The sequence below is a fragment of the Strix uralensis genome, chromosome 6 (assembly GCF_047716275.1).
Source record: "Strix uralensis isolate ZFMK-TIS-50842 chromosome 6, bStrUra1, whole genome shotgun sequence".
Lineage (NCBI taxonomy): Eukaryota > Metazoa > Chordata > Aves > Strigiformes > Strigidae > Strix > Strix uralensis.
In genome coordinates, this window is record NC_133977.1 from 17413248 (window position 1) to 17434725 (window position 21478).

Here is a 21478-nt window from a genome sequence, read left to right on the forward strand (position 1 = left end):
TTTGCCAGGGTAAATTTACTGGAAGACTTTACAGCTTGTGCAAGTGGATGTGTGGGTCAAATCTATTTTTACCAAACATGGAACACATTTCTCTGAGCAGGCTGCACTTGAATAGGCATAAAATCAGTCATTTTGCAGTGACATCAGATGTGTGATCTTTGACCATTTTTTAGCCCCAAAATATCAGGTTAGTGGAAAAGTAGGGGAAAAATCCCAGACTGGTGTCAGAATACTAAAACACTTTCAGAAAAAGGATATGTCATCAGATGCTACTTTTACTTAATGCACTACAATTATAGGTGAACACTGAGAGGACCATTAGCACCTGCAAACATTGGCAAATTGAGAATGTGAACATTTATTTGCAGCTGGAGGTGGTGCCAGAGGAAGGGGCAAGAGGGGAAAAGTGAGCCAAAAGAGCAATGAGATTTGGTGTTCTGGGAGCTGCTGACACTGCAGGAACATGGCATAGAGGGCTGTGGGGTTTGGATTCACGGCTGTGAAACAGACACATGCTGCCAAGTTTTCTGGGTTGCAAGGTGAAATTTTGGTAGGAGAGAGTCCAGATAACAGGTAGTACCCGAGAATGCTGAAAATGTTTTAAGCTCCAGCAGCTTTGTGTGTTGGTTAGTATTTAGTCAGTGAGAGTGTCAAAGGGGTGCAAAGAAAACAGGATTTGAAACTAGGACTAGCTTTTTGTATAAACATGTACAGGAGATGCTGTCAAAGTCGTTACAGCTACCTTCTTTGCTGGAAGTGAAAAGGTGATTGGCAGTGTCTCTGAACCACATCACAACAGCTCAAACGAGACAAATAGAAGACTTGACAGCTTTTAATGGTGGCCCTCTGAGGAGCAGAGCTGAGAAAGTAAGTGTTGGCATGAGCACACAGGCTCCCTCAGAAGGGCAAAACACAGGGTAGAAGGGGAAAGGTTCATCTTGTCATCGCTGCTTTCTAACATGTAGCCACTTCCTGTTTCTTCTGAGAATGGTGAATAAGAAATGAACTTGAATTTGGGCAAAGCTTCAAGGTTTTTATTGAATGGTACATAACTAATAAACAAGATTATACACTGTCGGTATTTTCATGGAAAATAGATTCAGTTAAACACAGCAACATACTTCTGCCTTTTGGATAGATGCTAATTTAGCATTTGTAAAATGCAAGGCCCCAGCAGAGCTGGAACTGTCCTCCCAGCAACAGCCTAAGAGGGTCCCTGCTGGGCAGCCTTTCTCTCCAGCTGAGCTGTCAGCACTGGCTCAGATATCATCAGTGTTAACTCCAGCACGGCACTGCTGGGACACAATGCTAGTGAAAGGAGCTGAGATCAGGCTTTTGGAGCAGCAGTGTCATCAGTGCCAGCTACAGTGATGCCTCTGTGGAAGTGCAAAGCACTAATGCCAGAAATGGGACCAATAAATAGCAATGCAGGGAAACAAGTCAACATTCCTTTGTACATTAGTGTGCTCTTCTGCCTCTGCTCCCAGACCTATAGGATTAGCCTTGCAATGACACACAAGCTTCTGTCATAATAGTGTTTGGATTTCAGTTGATCAGTAGACATGGTGAAATTTGACAGTAAGATGCTCGGCTGCAACAGTAATAGCTCTTAATGCTATACATATATATATGTATATGTATATATATATAGACTACATATTGGTACAATACAACTCAAAGAATCAATGGCCTAATGTAGCCATTTTTATGTGACAGGGTTAACCTTGAAATATTAATGCATAAACTATTTATTCTCCTCCAAACCACAGAATTTACAAAGAATGTTCTCTCTCCTTCCTGTACACCTTTGTAATAAGACAATTAAGTTTATTTCTTTAACTTATGTGAATTAGCAGACTCTCCATCCCAGCTAGGAAATGGTTTCTCTCTTTCCTTGTTTCAGTTAACAGTGATGTGGAATGGAATCACTTTTTTCTCTAGCTTTTCAGAAGGCATTTTCACATAGACCCCAGTAGTGAGACATCGTCTTCTCTTTATCTGTAAAATATGGGAAGACAATAAAATAAACAAGTGGTCACAGCATAATCATTGAGCAACACATTTTAGAGAAAGCTGATGGATGTTCTGCCTTTACTGAGTCGAAGGTATTCTAGACACCTTTGCCTGTCACCCCTCTTTGTAGAAGATCCATTGAGACCATTTGGGGGAGAATCAGGAGTTACAGGGGCCATTTAGAAAAAAATGAGTCCTGCTATTTATTTAGCCCTTTGAAGGTGCTCCTGCTGCAGGGTTCAGTGTTAGTTCAAAACTAGGAGTGTTCACACCAGACAGTTTCATTTAGCTTCTAGGCACAAGGGCAGATTGAAAAATGTGGGACAGGATACTGTTTTGTTTTAGGCTTTAGCATCAGGTTTATTTCTAACAGACTGTGAGTACTCCCGATCCCATGGGAAGAGGCAACCGAGGCTTAACGTTTTGCATGCCTTTATCTTTGTACAGACATTTCTATCGTTGAAGTTAAAAATGCTGTTAAGTTACAATTCCCCCCCATCACAAAGGGAAACCTCTTTAAATTTGCTTTGCACAGAGGTGAATGGTGAGAAAAGGAACAATCAAATCCTGGGATTTGTATGAATTGGTTCTGAAATCAGAGTACACATGAAGACACTTGCCTTTGTTCCAGGCAGAATCTAGGACTTCAACCTGTTCTAAGCATCCAAACCTAAGCCAAAGGTCAGTCCAGCTGATGTAAGCTGACTGCTTTCTGGTACGCTGGCAGCACAAATGAGCCATAAACAAATCTAAATGGCAGCTCCAGCAAGTTCTCTTATTTTGCATTATTGTAACAGCATTGCATCAGTAAAAAGGAGCATCCCAGTGTGTTTGTTCACAGTGTTCTTCCCTGTTCTCATTTCTTTCTCCTTGTCCTCATCACATAAAGGGCTGTTATTAGCAGGACAGGGCTGAGTTGATGGGACTTACCGCTTTGCCCACGAGAATGGCTGAGGTGATGATGCTGTAAAGAAAAAATCCTGAGGCAGTAGCTCCTAATACCCAGAGATATATGGCAGTGTCTGGACAAGGTTCTGGATCTAAAACATATGATATCACACAAGTCATGTCACACATGAGTTATCCCAGGATACTACCAGGGTTGAGCTTTGAGTCTCTACCCACTCAACCTCTAATGAAAGTAGGGCTTATCTGTAGAACATACATCTTACTTTCTGCTGTTTCTGCACTTAAATATCTAACTGCCTAGACATACATGTACACTATATAGTATTACATTCATTACACTACATAGTATATACATCCATACATTGCTAAATACATTGCATGGCTATGTCTATGCCTGCTTTAGGTGTGTGCAGGGAGACATGAAAGGAATAAAAGCTAATCACGATTCTCAGAGCTTGAATCAGTGTTCAGCCCCACTTCTTACAAACAGAACTTTGAAGACCTTTGAGACATAATAGCAACTCCCTTAGCCTGGGAATATCACAGTGCCATAAAGCTGCTTGGCTTACCGATGACATAGAGATGCGTCCCATTTCCCTTGTTCATAAAATAGGGTGGAGGGTACATCCGCTCCATCTTGCAGACGTAAAGACCAGTATCATTAGCTTGCAGGCCAGTGAGGGTGAGGGTCACATTGTTTCGGCTAGGGCTAACATGGCACTGAATGACCTCTTCCACACTGAACATTTTAAACTCCGTTGTGTAGGTTGAAGCACAAATTTCAGTGAACCGGTCTCCTGTCTGTTTAAGCAGAGTCACTCGAATTTCCTTTGCATTCCCAATATGCTTGTATTTACACACCAAGCTGGCGACTCCTTGCCTGTTGGCCAGCACCATTGCTGGCTGAGTCACTTCCATTACTGTAAGGAAGTAAAGAGCATGATGGTAAGTGAACTGTCAAGAAATGATCTGCAGTCATTTACTTGAAACCTTCACAGTAGGAAGGGAGTCCTACCACCTCCTACTATCCATGGGTAATTCCTGGAAATGCTGCTAAATCCTTCCAAGAAAAGGACTTCAACACCACAATTCACATAGGCACTGCATTAATATACTTAATAAAGCTCAAGAAGTGCCTTGATTACTATAAATGATATTATAAATCTCAGCAATTACTTCTTGCTTAAACAATAGATAATTTGGCTTCCTTACTGGAGCAATGACCTGAATGCTTCAGTTTCCCTCAACACAAATTCTTAACATACATAAGAAAGCTGAAATTTGAAATTTAAAATTAGGCATTTAAACCACAATTTCTAACTGCTTGAAATAAGCATGTTCACATTTAGCAACAAACAGGTTGACATCCTCTATGGAACAGGGAACAGAACCATTAGGATAACAGTAAAACTGAATGGAAAACCTGTTTGCGTCTTTGTTTCTGATCTTTTTGCTCCTCAGTTTTAACCAGCTATTCCCAAGCCACAGTACAGCAACAGTATATACCCCAAGCCACAGTATAGCAACACACAGCAAAACCTGGTAAACATACTGCAAAAAATCATTACAAATCTTAAAGGGAAACTAGTGTACCATGTACATCCCCACTGGCTGCTTTTCACAACTTCTATACTCTATCCTGCTACACAATGGGAAGGCACTGACTTGCACTTAATAAGCTGTGAAGACTCAGTATTATTTGTTCAATATCACCTTATATCAGTCTATTTTGGGGCAGGGCTTATCTTCTTAAGTTCTGCAGTGCAAGAATTTGGGACAAAGAGGAGTAGAATTTCTCCACCCATTCAAACCTCTATATCCACATTATCAGCTGCCAACAACTTCACTTACAGAGCCTAGTTTGTCAAAATCTTCCTTCCTCTTGAGCTACTCTGAATTCTGCCCAGCCTCTCTACAGATGTTAGTTCTCTAAAGTCTGTGTCTGGTTTTCCAGATACCTTGTGGTGCCCAAGACCTTGTTCCCAGACTGTCCTACGGAGGGGTCCCATGTCATCTCCCTCTCCCAGTTATACCCAGTCCATCTCCTGCAAATGTGTGTAACTGAGAAGAGGTAGACAACCCCGGCTACCTTGCCTCCTTCATCTACCAACCTTCAGCAATGGCAGTGGCTGTGCAGAGAAAGCCCACGGTGACCAATATTGAGATCATTCCTGCGCTGGGACAGATGCTGAAGGGGCTGAAGGTGGATGATGCCTTCAGACTTGAAGACAAACTGGAACTCTCAGGACTGGAAAAAAGGCAACACCTTTCAGGATACTGAATCTTCGAAATGTTTGAACCCACACAGAGTCAGTGTGTATATATATAGCTTTGATCTCAGATGCTGTACCTGAAAGTAATATGAAGCTTTGTTTTGGTTTTACGAGAAAGGAAGTAGTGGGTTTGATTAGTACGTGCACAGTTAACCTCAAACAGCATGAACAAAAACAACTGTTCAGCAGATGGAAAATATATATTCAATCTGAAACTGCCATCCATTCTGCTTTAAGAATTGGGGGAGGAAAGGTAATCATCCAATAGTCAGGCCCTTTGGTGCTGCCAGCTTGCACAATCATAGCACTTAATATTTTAGCAATCATTAGGTATTTTCTACTAGGGCAAGACACAGAGAACTATACTTCTGCCTAATGTGGCACAGTGAATCAGTGCAGGGTAGCTCTTTTATGAAGGACTTCCCTCCGCCCCCAATTTCTTTGCTTGCTTTAATGTTAGTGCTTTTGATGTTTAAAAATTGCTGCCCCCTTCAAAATACTGATTACATTTGCAATGACTTGATATTTTCAAATCAGCAATGTGACTGGAATCATAACCCAGGTTCTTTAGGCTTTCCTGTTTCCAAGAAAAAATTATCTAGGTTTATAGCTAATGACTTCCACAGCTATACACAACTTTCCCTACCTATGGACTTTACTGTCTAAGTACCTTGACATCAACAGATGAAAAACACTGCAGGAGCTTTGATTATTGCAATCTCTGCTTAGTGCACCTGTGTCATTTCAAATCTCAGTAAAACAGTTTTCACCCTCTGGCCTTTTAAAAGTCATGTAAGGTCTAAAAATCATTTTGCTTTTTTATGTGATAGACTGTCATATCCACGAATCATTACCTAAAGAATTTAATAAAAATGAAGTTACACTTCAGTTATACTGAAGGTCATCATTCTTTTTTTTCCCAACACTTTGAGAAGTTCTTTCAGAAGGTGCTTCATCATTTATGTATGTAGATCTAGTAGATTGCAAAGACCTACTTTTGGACTGTGGCCTAGAAAAACTAACATCATTAGCTCTTGAATATTAGCCTGCCCAATCCAAAGATACAGGATAAAAATTTGATCTTGAAATCACATAAATACCTAATGATATAAACCAATTTACTGCTTCTGTACTTAGGTGGTGCAACAATTGTTTGTAGTGACAGATTCATAGTCAGTTTGATCTTAACCAGCATTCAAAGCAGAACCGATGATAAATAGAAATATAGCTATGAGAAAATGAAAAACTACACCCTAATAATGAGTCAGGCCCATACTGTATTACTGGTTAGGCAAGCTTAAATAAATTTTAATATTAAATTTAATATTAAATAAATGTTATTGCAACATTGTGTACCAGAATATCAGTGAGATTTATGGCATGAAATTACCAAGTTATGCCTGACATTTTCATATCCAGAGTAGTAACCAAATTACCTGTCCCATGTATCTTTTGGGCTTGGATTTTGTATGCAGTTAAACAAATGATGCATTTGAGCCTCATCAGCCATCATGTCATCTCCTGATGATTGATTGAGACCATAAATTGATGGTGCAGTTAACCACTAAACACTTGCAAAAGATTGCCATGTAAAACTCAGTGCTCACTGCCCCACATATCCACAGTATCTTATACAGCTAGAGTGAGAGGTAGCACTCTGGCACTCCTTGCTCTGGCAATTGAGACTGCTCTGGCAAACTTAGTGTTTCCAGTGGTACTCATCTTGTTTCCTGGCTGTTTTGTTCTCAGGATGCCTTTTCAGAATGACCACTTCTTACTTTTTATCATTGTTCCTCCTTAAAAGTCGCATGTTATGATGACTGGTCTTCTAGGTAAGACACAATATGGCTCCCTGTGGAGTCTCTTGAAGTCGTCTCTGTCTTTACAGCCAGGGCAGCCTGAGGTGAGCTCAGAGTATCCCCCTTCCAATGGATAGTTATACCATTCACCTTGCTATAGTGCCCTCTATCCTTGCTGATCAGACATCGGATCTTGAGTTAACATATGCAGATAGCAGATGGATATATGATCAGTAAAATAGAGATATTGTTCCAGATAAGATCTCTCCTTCATTGCTCCCATCCTTCCCAACTCAGTTATGGCATGGAACAAAGTATTGCTAACTGAATGAGTTCCCATCTAAAATAAGATCCACAAGAATCACTGAGGAGGCCTTTTCTCTCTGCTGTGCCCGTCTTTCAACTATTTTCCAGCTGATGAAGAGTCTCTGGACTTCTGCTTGGTCCACCTGCCCTGTATATCACAGCCATGCTTTGTGGGCTACAGCCATAGGACCTATCTTACCTAGTTACTGCGCCTTCTTGTCTGTGTAGTCAGGTATCTTCCTGTGCTGACTTCCTCATCTTGAGAACTTTTTTCTTCCACCTTTTCCCCATAACTGAAACTTGACATATGGCCTAGGGCCAGGGCAAGGGAATGAGTGAAAGAAGAGCCCTCCCTTTGACTCTGAGATTCAGAAGGTCTTTCAGGAAGGATATTCCTCAGGCTGTCTCCAACAGCCTGTGCTTTGCACTTGCTGTGTCCAAAAGCTCAAAGTAAGATAAATCTTTCCTTTAATGCATGTATTTATATTGTATTGCTCTTTGTTCTTAGGGGTGATGTTAATCCCCAGGTCACAGGAAACCTTTATACTCTACATATGTTACCATAGCAAAGTGTCAGAGCAAGCGAGGGGACTGAGGGCCTTGCAGAGCTAAGCTGCAGAGCTTTAAACTGAGGAATCAGCTTAGGAGTGGTTCAGGTCTCACGGCCTCTTTGAACTTAGCTCAGAGAGGGACACACAATTTACACTGAACATTAGTCAGATTGTTAGTAAGTTAAATAACTAGGTTTCTCATGTAAGTTTCTTTCTCATTTTGGGTTAGTCGCTCATATTTTAGTGATTTGAATTGCTTTTCTTCATTGAACGCTTGTTAGGGCAAACCTTCCTTCTGACACCCTGTCAGAATTCCCATTGCAAAATGTTATTATTCACAAAATTATTTTCACACTTTAAAGCCTGTGTCATGCTGCCCATGTTTTTTTCTTCTGTGACAGGAACTTGCTTAGTGAATTGCTTGACATGTAATGGGGAGAAGAGAAGCTTATCATTTGCATAAGTATCTGGTTTCAGGATATTTTGTTAAACTCGGAATGTGAGATCATGTCTTAATATGTTAAACAGTTCACGATCTTACCATGTTAGTTTGCCACAAACCTATTGGGGTTTTGAAATGCACTGTCATTTGAAAAAAAAATCCAGACCTCTAAGTGGTATGGCTGAAGAAAAAATCTTTTCTACAAAACAATAGGTAAAGAGAAAAGGAAATAACACAGTGACTGGAAAAATATTGTTTCATTACCATTAAAGGACTAAAACCTGATTAGTCTAAGTAAAGGCTAGATATGACCAAGTTTGGTGGATCAGTCTTGGTTCCTGAAGGAACCACAATTCACATCACAAAACCACTGATTTTTAAGTCTCTCAGAAATGTGGCCTTTGTGTCAGCTTCTAACCTCGATTTGCAGATGCTGCTTTCTAGTCCTAAACCTGTGCCCTCAGTCCAGCCTCAGCAGAGGCGAGGACCACACTAGCTGAGGAATTCTCCTTCCATTACTTCTCAGGGCACACAGAGTTGGTCTTCTTGTGTACTTCTGCTGACCAGCAGATTGTCCAGAAGGATTTGAGGTGTGGGTGAATGTGTGAGCATCCTTTTTCTTTGTGCTTCAATTGTTGGTATTTCTTTTTTAGAGTCTAGGCTTTGTTTCCCTTACCGTAAAGTTAACAGGCTTTCCTGAAATTCACGGCATCTGTAGTTATCTAACACAGAGGGAAAATTGCCTCCCAACTTTTCATGCTAACAGTTCTCAGGTAGCCTTGAAGGTCTGCACTGTACCCCTTACCTGGCTGGGTTTGCTACATGTCATTTGTAGTAGTCCATACATACCCCAGTAGGGACCAGGACCCCTGCCTGTGTGAATGTATTGCCCCCTGGCCATGCCCAATGCAGCTTACAGTCAAAATGTAAGATCTGAGAATGTATGGAAAGAGATACAGACAGAAGTAAGAGGAAATAAAGAGACATGACTGAGAAGCAACACAGACAAAAGGTCTTTACATGCCAGCTTCCTTACTCTTCTCCAGTTTCCTGTAAGGGGTTGTGGCAAGAGAGAGATTTTAAAAGGAATTTGAACACAGACCCTGAAGTATCTTGGCAGATGTTTAAGGACTTACCTTTAAGGAAGGAGCTTTCCAAAGCAGAGAACCACAGATCTCTTGTTAATAGGCCAACCACTTGGGAGTGAACACAGAATAAAGCAGACACCTTCATTCCAGAGTGAACACTGAAAGCTAGTCTGTTTTCATGAATAAGCAAAAGAGAACTAAAGAAACCCCCCAAGTCTAAAAAAAACAGTTAAGTATTTCCTGTGACGAGCTGCAGCTGTGGAGACATGGCAAAGTACTGGAGAAAGGTTTTACTTCTGCTTCTCTTTATTTCTTAAAGCATTGCAAAAAGGAAAAACATTAAAAGGTAGCCATATTTCTGATAGCCTCTGGCTCTGACAAGTACAGTAGTTTGCATTTAATGAGGAACACAAGAATGAATCACTATAAAGCTTTGCTGAAGGCCTGGGGAGTGCTGTTCTCAAAAATGAGATGCGTAAGAAATATTTTTAAAGGCTACAGATGAGGAGCATAACTCGTGTGGTATATAGCTTAAGAGCCTACTTCCAGTATTCACAGGACAATTAAGTCCCTGATTATTTTTTTTTAAATGTTATGGCATTTCATAGAATCATAATCATAGAATGATTTGGATTGGAAGGGACCTTAAAGATCATCCAGTTCCAACCCCCCTGCCATGGGCAGGGACACCTTCCACTAGACCAGGTTGCTCAAAGCCCCGTCCAACCTGGCCTTGAACACTGCCAGGGAGGGGGCAGCCACAGCTTCTCTGGGCAACCTGTGCCAGTGTCTCAACACCCTCACAGGAAAGAATTTCTTCCTTACATCTAATCTACATCTACACTCTTTCAGTTTAAAACTGTCACCCCTCATCCTATCCCTACACCCCTTGATGCAGAGTCCCTCCCCAGCTTTCCTGTAGCCCCCTTTAAGTACCAGAAGGCCTCTACAGGGTCTCCCTGGAGCCTTCTCTTCTCTGGGCTGAACAACCCCAACTCTCTCAGCCTGTCCTCACAGGGGAGGTGCTCCAGCCCCTGATCATCTTCGTGGCCTTCTCTGGACCCGCTCGAGAAGGTCCATGCCCTTCTGTTGGGGGCCTGGACACAGCACTGCAGGTGGGGTCTTACAAGAGCAGAGGGGGAGAATCCCCTCTCTTGACCTGCTGGCCACACTTCTCTTGATGCATCCCAGGATATGGTTGGTTTTCTGGGCTGCGAGCGCACATTGCTGGCTCAGTTTTCCATCCTCTACTACTCCCAAGTCCTTCTCCTCAGGGCTGCTCTCAATCTACTCATCGCCCAGCCTGTGTTTGTGCTTGGGATTGCCCTGACCCATGTGCAGGACCTTACCCTTGGCCTTGTTGAACTTCATGAGGTTTGCATGGGCCCACCTCTCCAGCCTGTCAAGGTTACTCTGAATTTCAAACTACAAGATCAAAGCAGGACTCCTGGGAAACCTAGAATTAAACCTTTATATTTAACGTTTATAGAAGCAAAGGACTCAAAGAAGTTTACATAAAGGAAATATTGCTCAGTGGACATACAGAGTCCAAATATTGGAAAGACAGGAGACCTGACAAGGAAAGGCATTTTCCTAAGCTCACAGTGGGAAGTTCATCCAAGGGATGGCATGGAGCACATTCTAAAGCACCTCTTTGAATTGATGACAAGTGGGTAATGAAGATCAGTTTTATTCACCAGTCAAAGTCTGGAGGCCATTTCTGAAGAATGAAAGAGATCTGATAATTAGAATGGGGTGGGCTGGAAAACGAAATGAAATAAAATGAAATTAAATTAAATTAAATTAAATTAAATTAAATTAAATTAAATTAAGGAAGGAAACTTAGTAATATAGCAGAAGGGGGAAGTCAGCAGACAAGCACAAAGAGGTGTTCAAATTGACAGATTCACAGTAACATTTTGAATACCTAGCAGTGAGCCGAAGTTTGTCAAGACCAGAGAAAAGAATGTTTCAGCAGTTGAGGTGAATAGTGACCATGGGCTAAGGCTTCTAAAAGTATTTTGTCACATTCAACCACATCCACACTCAGTCTGATTTGCCTGTGCAGCGACTGGATCTCAGAACTACAGCCCAGGTATGCATCTCTTCCCAGGGGCAAACCAAGTTTGGGAGCAGAAGCCACAAGCCTTGGACATCTTAGGGAAACAGCTTCTGTGTGTAAATCTCAGAAGACTCATGATGAGACAGAGATAGGGAAATGAGAATACCAAGAGGGGAAAGGATATTTTGGGCAGAAATATGAGTGCCTGGATCAGTGAAGGGTATATATAGATTTTCAGCTTTCAGATGTCACTGCCAGGCTGTAAATCAAGCATATTCCCAGACAAAACCTGCCCAGAAGACAAACGAAAACACATTTTAGTAAAGACCAGATAGTGCACCACCTGCATCCCTGTCAATAATGCTCTAAAATTTGCATGACAGAGCAAGGTGGTATGGAAACACAGCACTGAGGGATGGGGACTTCTGAATCCCTCCTTGCTATAACCTCACCTAGCTTTTCTGCTTCCCACACCTTCTCCTTGCATATTTCCTTGCAGTTTTATCTACAAAAACCATAGAATTACTAGTTGCTTTATTATAGATTGTTATTTAGAGCTTGTCAGAGAATCTATTCCTGGGAATTATGTCTAAAACCCATAGGGTTGATGCACTGATGTATGGAAGTGATATACTCGATCTGTTTGCCTTCAGTCCATGGGCCACCACACGTAAATGAAAGTTTACAGTGATGTGTACAAGGATTGTGAGTTTGCATTAGACTGCAAGTTAAATCATAGGCTGGAGGCTCTGGAAACCAAAGATAAGGAATTTCTGGCAGAGGGTTGTAGAATAAATCCCAGACTTTGCAAGAATCTTCTTGCTTTTGAAGTATAGCAGTTGCAAAAAAAAATTGTCACCCCATAACCCAGACCTCTCTGCAAATGGGATGCTGTAGCCAAGGACTGGGTTTGTGACTGGCATCATGCAAGTCCGCAAACTAAAAGAAGGTCCTATACCTTCCAAAAATGTACCAGCTGCAGGATTTATTGTTCAACCCACTCTTCACCGCAGAATCTGATCTCATGTACAAAGCCTTACCCTTGCATTAGTGATAACTCAAACTCCCTTTGTCTTCCCCAGTTTATAAAGTACTTGAAACCACATTTCCCCTTTCCTGAAGACCCTGCCAGGGCTAAGTATAAAAATAAAACCCTGAAATATCAGAGAGGCCAGATGTCCAAGGGAAGCCAAATCTTTCATTAGTCAAACAGATAGTTTGAAAAAGCTGACAAGCCTCTACCCTTCTGTTCAGAAGGTCCTACTATCCTACTATACCAGTTTACTGACAGATATTACCACTCCCTACAAGCTTTATCTTTCTCAGATTCTTAGACAATCACATCTACAGCAGATCTAAGAATATTAACTTGAATGTGTCAGGGTGGCCAGCTTGCTCTCCTGGTTATTTGAGTTGAGCACTGATTAATGCTTGCTATAAAGCCTCTGATTGCAGTGAGCATGCAACTAAAGTGCTTCTTTGCAGCTCCTGCTGCGTCCTCCCACTATCATCACCTGAAAACCCAGCTAGGAAATCCTACATTTTGAAATTCAGATCCATCATCCAAAAGAATTCTTAATGTTTTGGCCGCAGGGATAACGGATACCAGAACGTATGATAGTGGGCAGTTTGGTTGGCCTGTGTGCTAGGGATGAAGGGGAGAGTCAAGGAGGTTTGTAAAAGTGTTTCTAGGGGGGAAAGAGACTATGAAATAGGGCTGCAAAATCAATAAGAGAGGATAAAAAGGAGGATGGGCTTGTGGGTAACACACCACTTGGGGAATTTTTCTTTTAGATAGCAGTAAGATTGTATCTGGTACATACAAAGAAAACAAACATGTTGGATGGGGTCCAATTAAAACCAAGCCCTATGCAAAATGGGAGGAAATGTTTTGAATTTTATAATTTTGATGAAATGTTGAAGGAAAGGGGGAAATTTTTCAGTAAATGCATGTACATCTTTTCCTAAAGCTTTTTTTTTCCAAGCCCCCACAAAAACATTTTTCATTTTTAAATCATCAGCTCTTCTGCAAAGAAATCAACAGTGTCTTACACCCTGGCAAAATGTAATTTTGTCTTTTTTCTGCCTAGAACCAGTACTGGGTGAAATGAGAAAAATGTGAAGGGAGCCCTTCGCAGCAAGAGCAACTGCAGTTAAGCAGAGCTTTCTTGAGAAAGTTTCACTTCCTAAGGTTTTTTGCTATGTTTGCTCATTTAAATGGCCATTGTATTAACCCACTTTTTATGATTTTCAAACGTCAGCAACCAACTTACGTCTTGTAAAAGAAAAAGTGTAAAGCAGAAGGCCTGGTTCTCATTACTCTAAGGACCAAACTGCATCAACAAATTTTGCTGCCACAGCATTGTAAGTGGCATTGCTGTAATATTACCTGCCTGATACATCAGCCTGTGTTGGGTTATTGCCAGAGGTCAAGATTAAATGAAAATACATGGCATCTCTGTCTTTGGACTAGAGAGGTTAGGCAAGACTAGGTCTCCCTTCATTCCCAGTCATCCATTCCTTCAATAGCTACGAAACTACAGCACTGCCCATTCCTGACTTGAAGGGATTTAACTACGAATGCTCTACAAGTGCTTTTGTTGTTGCTTTTTTAATACTGCATCCTCAAACAGGAATTTAATTTGCAAGCTATTTAATAGTAGCTGGCGAATGCAGGCTCTGGAGAGAGTGCAGCTATAATTTCTGTCTATGACTTCACAGTGACTGATTAATGCTTTGTTGAGTTCCTGGGCCACTGAGGAGTTGGAGACACGTGGACCTGCAAGCTCTGGAGTCTTGAGATGTTTGGATTTGCATGATAAACTGTCAAGCCTGGGAATGGGGCTTTTGTTTTTGAAACAAACTTCTGCAGCCAAAGGTTCAGGATAGGATATAGGATATTTCAGGAGCTCAGCCAGTACAATCATATTCTTTAATATCAAGAAAAAAACCCCTCAGAATTTTCACTGAAGTAGTACTTAATGTTTTTCAAGTTAAATTATTTGATTTTTCTTGTTCAAAGCAATATTTTCTTTCAAAAATCCCTGTTATTTTTAAATATTCAAACCATATTTAAATAGCCTCCATCAAAATGAAGCATTAAATTTTTTTAGGAACAAATGTCTCATTTGAAGCCTCCCAATTATTATTTGTTTTACTTTTCAATTCACAAAAAAATCAATTTTTTTTCCTTTCGGTCTGACTGAAATGAGTCCTCTTGACTTTCCAAATTTGCCAACGAAACAAAAAAAATTAATTATTCGTTGAGTTCCGATGAACATCCTTCATAAAACTTCTGAATTATGCAAACTAATCACCTTCTGGGAAATATGTATAGATCATTTTATGGTACAAGCTTGCAATGTGACTCAATGCCTCTTCACTTGTACACTATAACCCTCCTCAGTCATCTGATTATTCAGACTTTTGCCTTGTCTATGGTTTTCAGCTCATTTCCCCCCCACTGCCACCATCGATCTTCTCTAGTTTTCCTTTGCTTACAACAAAACATTCTTTATCTTTCAAGATATCAAATACTGCCATCCTGTGAGGCAAATGCAGCTGGGAGGAGGACAGAAATAGTTAAATGACTTGGCTCATGAAGTTACTCCTAAAACTTGTTGCTGTGTCTGCAGAAAGGGTAAGGAGCGGCCACCTGCCCCAGTCACACCCATGGCACTCCCAGATAGCATGAGTAGAGGGATGGTGGGGGTGGCAGGGATGGCGGGCCTGGCCTGACGGCCGCTGGTGCTCAGGATCTCTAGCCAAGCAGGTGGTGTTGTTCGGCACAGGGAGGAAGGGATTCTCCTCACAGAGATGTGGCCTTGCATGTGGGCCCCTAGGGAAAACAAACACTGAGAAACACAACAGAAATAAGAAACAGAAGCTCAAACTGAGGGGCCAGAAGCAGAGGGGGGGAAAGGAAGAAGCTTTGATCTCCCCCTCCTCTTGCAGCCGTGCCGTTCTCATTTCCCCCCTCTCTGCGCCCCGTGACTGCAGACGCTGCACAAGTGAGCGTGGTGGGAAGCAAGGGCTGCCAGCCTCCTCCTCACAGACAACCAACGCTCTCCTGAAGTGAATCACAGTCTCTCCCTCCCCGGCAGCCTCTCTGAAGCAGGACCCTGGCCTCATTCACCCACATACTACCAGGCCCTTCAGCTGACCTTAAAGACAAACACACCTGCCTCTTGCTTTCAGTACTGCTGCTTGCAATTTGCACAAGAAGTGTTGTATTCTCTTTTCTGCACTTCTCACTCATGTAGAGGCCCAGCCCCAGAGTGGTGTCCTGGGTGCCCCAGCTGTGCACCCGTCCTCTTTGCACTAAAATGGACAGCAGCCACATGCACACCCTGTGCATGGTAATCCATTTGCTCTGCACTTTCAGGGATTAACTACGTATTTAGCTAACCTGCATGTGCTATTCTTGGGATCCACTTTGTTATCTTGATTAAGTGCCTACAGTTTCTTCAAGGCTTTTGCCCAGTAACCTGGTTTAATAGCAAATGTCATAAAGGCCACAGCTAGAGTTTGTACACTCCAAACTGTGTAAATGCCTACCATAGTTGTTTGCATAATTGTTGGACATTTTTCGCCCTTGATAGCTGGAAGTTTTCTACAAGAGTAGCTTCCTACAGTGACCATCATTCATTTAGCAGGAAAGGGAGAGCAGATACCAAGGTATTTTTTTATCAGTGACAGATCAGCTCTTTAATCCCAATGCCACCTAGAGCTCCAGTCCTTGCAGAGCAGGCAAGAGAAGGGCTTAGCTGATGGCACCTTATCTTCTGAGCTGTTTGGGCTCATTTCAGGAATATTGTGAAGCCCAGACAATCCACATGTCTTCATGGGAAATCACTTTTCATGTGGCTTGACTTCTGGTGAAAACATGGCAAAAAGTTTGTCCTTGTTTTCCTTAGCTGCAGGCTGCAGGCGTTGTCAATCGGCCTCCCAGAGGAAATTCTCTTCAGGGAGCAGCACTGTTTACCAACAACAGGGCCACCTCTGCTGTTACACTATGGGCACACGTTCAGTGTAGGTACTGCTGTGCTGCTTTTGAGCTGCTAAACTATTCCTGTTGTGACATCAACCTCACACAAGGCAGTACTAAGCCTTCCCCACCAAGTTAGGTGTGTGCCACTGCCAGGGCTCAGCTCTTATCTCTTAAGCTAAAGTGGCTGTCACCCTCCCACCTCAGCATTTCCCTCAGGCAGGCCAAAACTGCCATCTTTTAAATATTAAACTTTTGGGGTTTTACTGTATTTATTACTGTGATCCAAGTGAGAACACTGCACAATGTCTGAATTATCTCATCACACAGAGAAGAAGGAAGGGTCCTGTCCTGTGAGTGTTATTTCACTGACAGCCTGAGCCCACTGAAGAGCAACTGCTACCAAAATGGGCAGGATCATTCCCTGCCCCCCCAAATCCTTAGCCCCATGGCTCCCCATCCCTTGTAGCAGCACTAGCTCTTGTGCAGCTGTGCAAGCTAAATCCCTTCTCTCCTCCAGTTCATCCCACAGCCAAATTAATCCGAGTGCCAGCACAAGGGGGTGGGGTGGTGCAGCTGGAGGCCAGAGGGGCAGTCTGGATGGCGCTGCCTTTTCTTGATGGTGCTGACTGAGATGAGGTAACACGGATCATAAAAACATGTCCTAAAATACTACCTGGCACAAAACTCTCCTGACAATCAAGACAGGGCTGGAGAATTCCTCAAGGCTTTCTCTTCAACCACATACATTTTGTTTGTGTTTAAATCTGTCTGAGCCTTGACTCTCCAGGACACCATATACAGTATATTTAATGTATAGTGAAGATAATTAAATCCTAAACATGTGATCTGTGATACAGCTGAGCTTGTGAGCAGTGACAGCTTATGGAATAAATCAATGGAATGAATCTTTGAAATTGAAATTAATTTCTGCACAGTTGCCTGGCGAAGCACTTGAAGTTTACTCAGCTTTAACCTCAAAGGCCCCAAGCAATGACTGCAGTCATAAAGTCTATGAAAATGCCACATTTGCTCTGATAGAAAAGGCTGAAGGAGGGGCTGATTGAACGATTGCTGTGAGAAATATCAGCAATACTGAATTTGGGCAGGGGAGTGTCTTCCAGAGTCAGATACACATAGTTCACACCAGAGACAGACAGGCACAGCAAGTGGATGTGATGGGGTTAAAGCAGGGCTGAGCTCTGCAAAGCATAAGGCAGATCTAGGTATGTCGGGGACCTCAAGAGGGAGCTCAGGAAAAAGGAGTGCTGGGTACCCAGAATTTCACTGCAGCTCTCTGTGTTTATAAGGTAAATCCTGGTGGATCAGTCACAGCCACAGGAATGAGGGAGACATGAGGAACCCTGCTACATGCCTGTGTGAGCAGCAGACACTGCTTTGGGCGTTTGCAATAAGGTACTTGCTTCTGGAATGAATGGCTCTGGGTTTCAGGAATACCCTGGCTGCACCCACACGCCTTCTCCAGCAGCTGTGCCTGAGTGTTGTAAGGTATTTAAATTCAAAGATGAAGTGCTGGCTACCAGCAGGAGGTGCTGGCAGCAGGGGAGCCAGCCATTACCCTGGAGCAGGGGTGAGCTGGCAGGTGCCCTCACCAGAGGGCCCCACACATGCAGAGCAAGGATGTTCCAGTACCACCTCCAGTTAAGCAGTTTGGGTGTCGCCACCCGTCTTTGGAGGCTGAGAAGTTTTCCCAGGAGTGTTCCTGGACCCATCTGATTTACTAACAGGCACAAGCCATACAGTCCAAAGCAAGATTTAGCCCTAGGAAAATGGTCTAAAGGGAACTTTTTTACAAGCTTTCTGAGCAGACGTTCCTGTAACTCTGGGGTTTAGCACCCTGAGGCTTTATAAGTAACTCACGAGGTTCCCCCCTTCTAGGAAGAACACACCTTTTACATTAAAGAGTGGGCCTCAAATATTAGAAGTGTTGTTAGCTTTTCCTCTCCCCTCCCCTTAAATACACCCACAAATACAAGTTTCATATTTATGGTGTGGTCATTCTCACTGTTGCCTTAGGGCCAGGTTTTGTAATCTTCTATCCTTGTAAATGGAAGGGTGATTGCCACTGTAACAAAAAACACAGTCCCTGACTGCTCTAACTTGCAAGCCCAAAAGTAGAGGGAAAATAAAAGGGGTGTGTGTGTGAATCTCAGTTTAATTTCCCTAAATTCAGCTTCTCCCAAAATATTTAAGTATAGCCAATTAGGTAAAGACTCTGCTATAAATGGATGATGAAAAATTAACTTAAAAACAAGTACAAAATGAGCTGAGTACACAACGACATTCTCATCAGTCCTCTTCGATAGATGGGCAGGGCAATATATATCCTTTTGCCTTTTGCCTTTGGCAAGAGTGTTATGTGTTATCGTGCAGTGTATTCTTAGAAAAGCATCTGCCATACCTTCCTGAAGAATTCATTTCTCACAAGACCTCCCCCTTTTCAGTTTGAGATCTGTGGGTTTGTATGAAGCGTCATTGTAAAACAGGTCTGCCACAGCCAAATGTCATTTGCCATACTATATTCTCAGAACCAGCGATACCGCACCCTAGGCAGGAATGATGAAATATCGAGGGTAACTATGAAACATGCGTGAGCCAAGTCTTTCCTTTCGTACCCTCCTCAGCACTGCTGGCCTCTGCTTTAATGCTGAATGGGGGCCTAGCACAGCTGGGTCCCCCTATCAGATGTCCTCATGAAGGGAACATGCTCCCTGCTTTTTCTACTCTGTATTGCTCGCAGTCGTGCTGGGCAGAGCACAGTGGACAGCTCGGTGCCCCTTCTGCAGGTGACAGACCCATTTGTACTGAGGTCTGGTTGCAGAGATTCGCATGGCCCCAGACAAGGCACACAAGGCACATTATGTCAGGTGGTGCATGAGATAAGGAAGAGGCGCTATCAGTATCACAGAGTTCCAGCCCAGAGCTTGATCAAATCCAGTCCTTCAAGTCTGTTCCTCACTGCGCAGTCACTACGTGAGCACCATTCCCCTGTCAGCAGGTGAGGTGTTGCAGGTGTAGCATCCTGGCAGCTATGCTGGTGGGAGCACCACACAGGAAAAACCAGTGGAGGTCCTTTGGACATGTTTGTGCAGAGCCTAATTCTCCTGCCAAGGAACATTTCATCATCACCATGCATTGCTCAATGCTGCTATCGTCATAACTCTTATGGGGCTGGAGGAATATCACTGCTTGCTGATGTGAGGGGGGAAGTCCAAAGTTTATCAGTAGTTTGGGAGCTTATGGGGAATGTTTCCTGCTCTCCTGGGATGGAGTCATACTTTGTCTTGCACAGGTTTAAACTGGGAAGCACAAGTTTAAACCAGGAATAGTTGACTAGATTAAGCAAAGCTTGTTCCTGGGTTTTGTACCATCGGGCTTTTTTTACCAACTGAGACAAGTGAGCACTATGGAGTGATCAGTTGCGAGAGCTCTGGTGAACCCCCTGGAGCCTCCAGTTTCCTCATTTTGTGTTCATACAGAGAAAGTATCAGCAAACAGGCCCCCAACCTTTTTCTCCCTCCCCCCATCCTCTCACATGGGAACTGTCCAAGCCAGGCCTGAGAGACCTCTGGAACTCAGCACTGAAAGCCACTGCTTGCAAGAACATTTGTTACTTTCGGAAATGCATCAAATTCCTCGGGACCCTGGGGAGAGGTTGAATGGGATCTCAGCAGAAGAGGCACCTCCAAACTCTGTTTCCCACGTGCAGTTTTCCTAAGCTCAGCTCACAAACTGCCAGTGCTGAACAGAGGCCTGCAGCCCACTGTGCGCAGCAGCACACCGGGTAGGCGGGTGGCCAGCAGGGCCGCACAGGCTTCCCTCCAGCTGCCTAACCCGAGCCTCTTCTTGCAGCAGTGCAGTTAGATGTATGGCCCAAAACTGAGGCAAAGCACGTCCCAAAATCTGTGGGGCGCTGCTAGTTACCTCCCTGCCGGTCTTCAGAGGCAGGAGGAGAATTTTGATCCAGATGGGTCTGCAGGTGGAGAAACACTGCTCCTTGAGGTACCAGGAGCTGCCACCTTTCCTAGCCGCGTCCGCCAGCTGCTTGGGGCAGAAGGGCTGTGGACCAGCCCGAGCGTGAGGAGGGTCGGGATGTGGCCCTCGGCTAGGCATGGCCCTTCGGGCGGGTGTGCGGGGGGAAGGCGCGTGCTGGGGCTCTGCAAAGCCACTCGCTGCGAAGGAGCAGGTCGCGGCCTGCCCCGGTCGGCCGGGCAGGGGCAGGGGCAGGGGCAGGGGCAGGGGCAGGGGGGGACCCGGGGGGACCCGGCCGCAGCTGCACAGCCCCGCCGGCGGGGCAACGCCGGGCCGGGCCGCGTGGGAGCACCGGCCCGCGCCGGGGCCGCTCTCCCGGCTCGGGGCCGCCGCGGCGGACGGGGCCGCGGGGGGGCGCGCGGGGGGCCGGGCCAGGCCGGGCCGGAGCCGCCCCGCGGGGAGAGGCAGCGGGACCCGCCGCGGAACCCCGCCCCCCCCGACCTGTCACCCCTCACCCCTCCCTACCTCCCGGCTTTCCTCCTCTTGCGCTGGGTGCTTCCCTTCCCTTTAGCCCCAAAACGCATCACGGCAGGAGCTCTGGTGCCCGCGCAGAGACCGGGAGGGAATGGCCGGCGAGGCGGGGAGCGGGCCTGTGCGCCGGGGGAGCGGGAGTGCGCGGGCCTTGCGCGGGCCGGCTGGGGCAGGGCGTGCTGCAGCCCGGCCGCGCTGGCCCTCAGGCTGCGTTTTGCTTACCGGGACATGACAGTGCGAACGCAGCTTTCCGCACATTTTGGCTGCTGCTGAAACCTGGTGCCTTTCCATCAGCGCACCCACAAGTGGCCTGGCAGCAAACGGAAGCATACTGAATCCACTCGCTGGAGAGCTTGGAGAAAAAAGACGTGATCTCTTCAACCACAAATGAGCCTTTCTTGTTTAATATCCATGCCTCAAGCTCCCGTGCAAGAATGAACCCTTTTTTTTTTTTTTTTTTTTCAGTCCAGGGACAGCACTGAAGTGCTGTACAAACTCTACAAGTTTAAAGGCAGGGAAATGGT

General features: G+C 44.3%; 1 protein-coding gene across 2 annotated transcripts; it reads right to left on the reverse strand.

The window, feature by feature from the left end:
- Window positions 1-1012: 1012 nt before the first annotated feature.
- On the reverse strand, window positions 1013-21027 carry CTLA4 (cytotoxic T-lymphocyte associated protein 4). 2 transcript variants are annotated; one of them, XM_074872263.1, is made up of 5 exons: window positions 20949-21027; window positions 5034-5170; window positions 3492-3842; window positions 2944-3053; window positions 1013-1998 (listed from the first exon to the last, which is right to left on the reverse strand). In XM_074872263.1, the coding sequence occupies exons 1-5, from the start codon at window positions 21005-21007 to the stop codon at window positions 1900-1902; spliced, it is 756 nt and encodes a 251-aa protein (XP_074728364.1). In that variant the 5' UTR covers window positions 21008-21027; the 3' UTR covers window positions 1013-1899. The 2 variants fall into 2 exon arrangements, with proteins under 2 accessions (XP_074728364.1, XP_074728365.1); XM_074872264.1 differs by lacking the exon at window positions 20949-21027 and adding an exon at window positions 9430-9473.
- Between the last annotated feature and the right edge of the window lie 451 nt (window positions 21028-21478).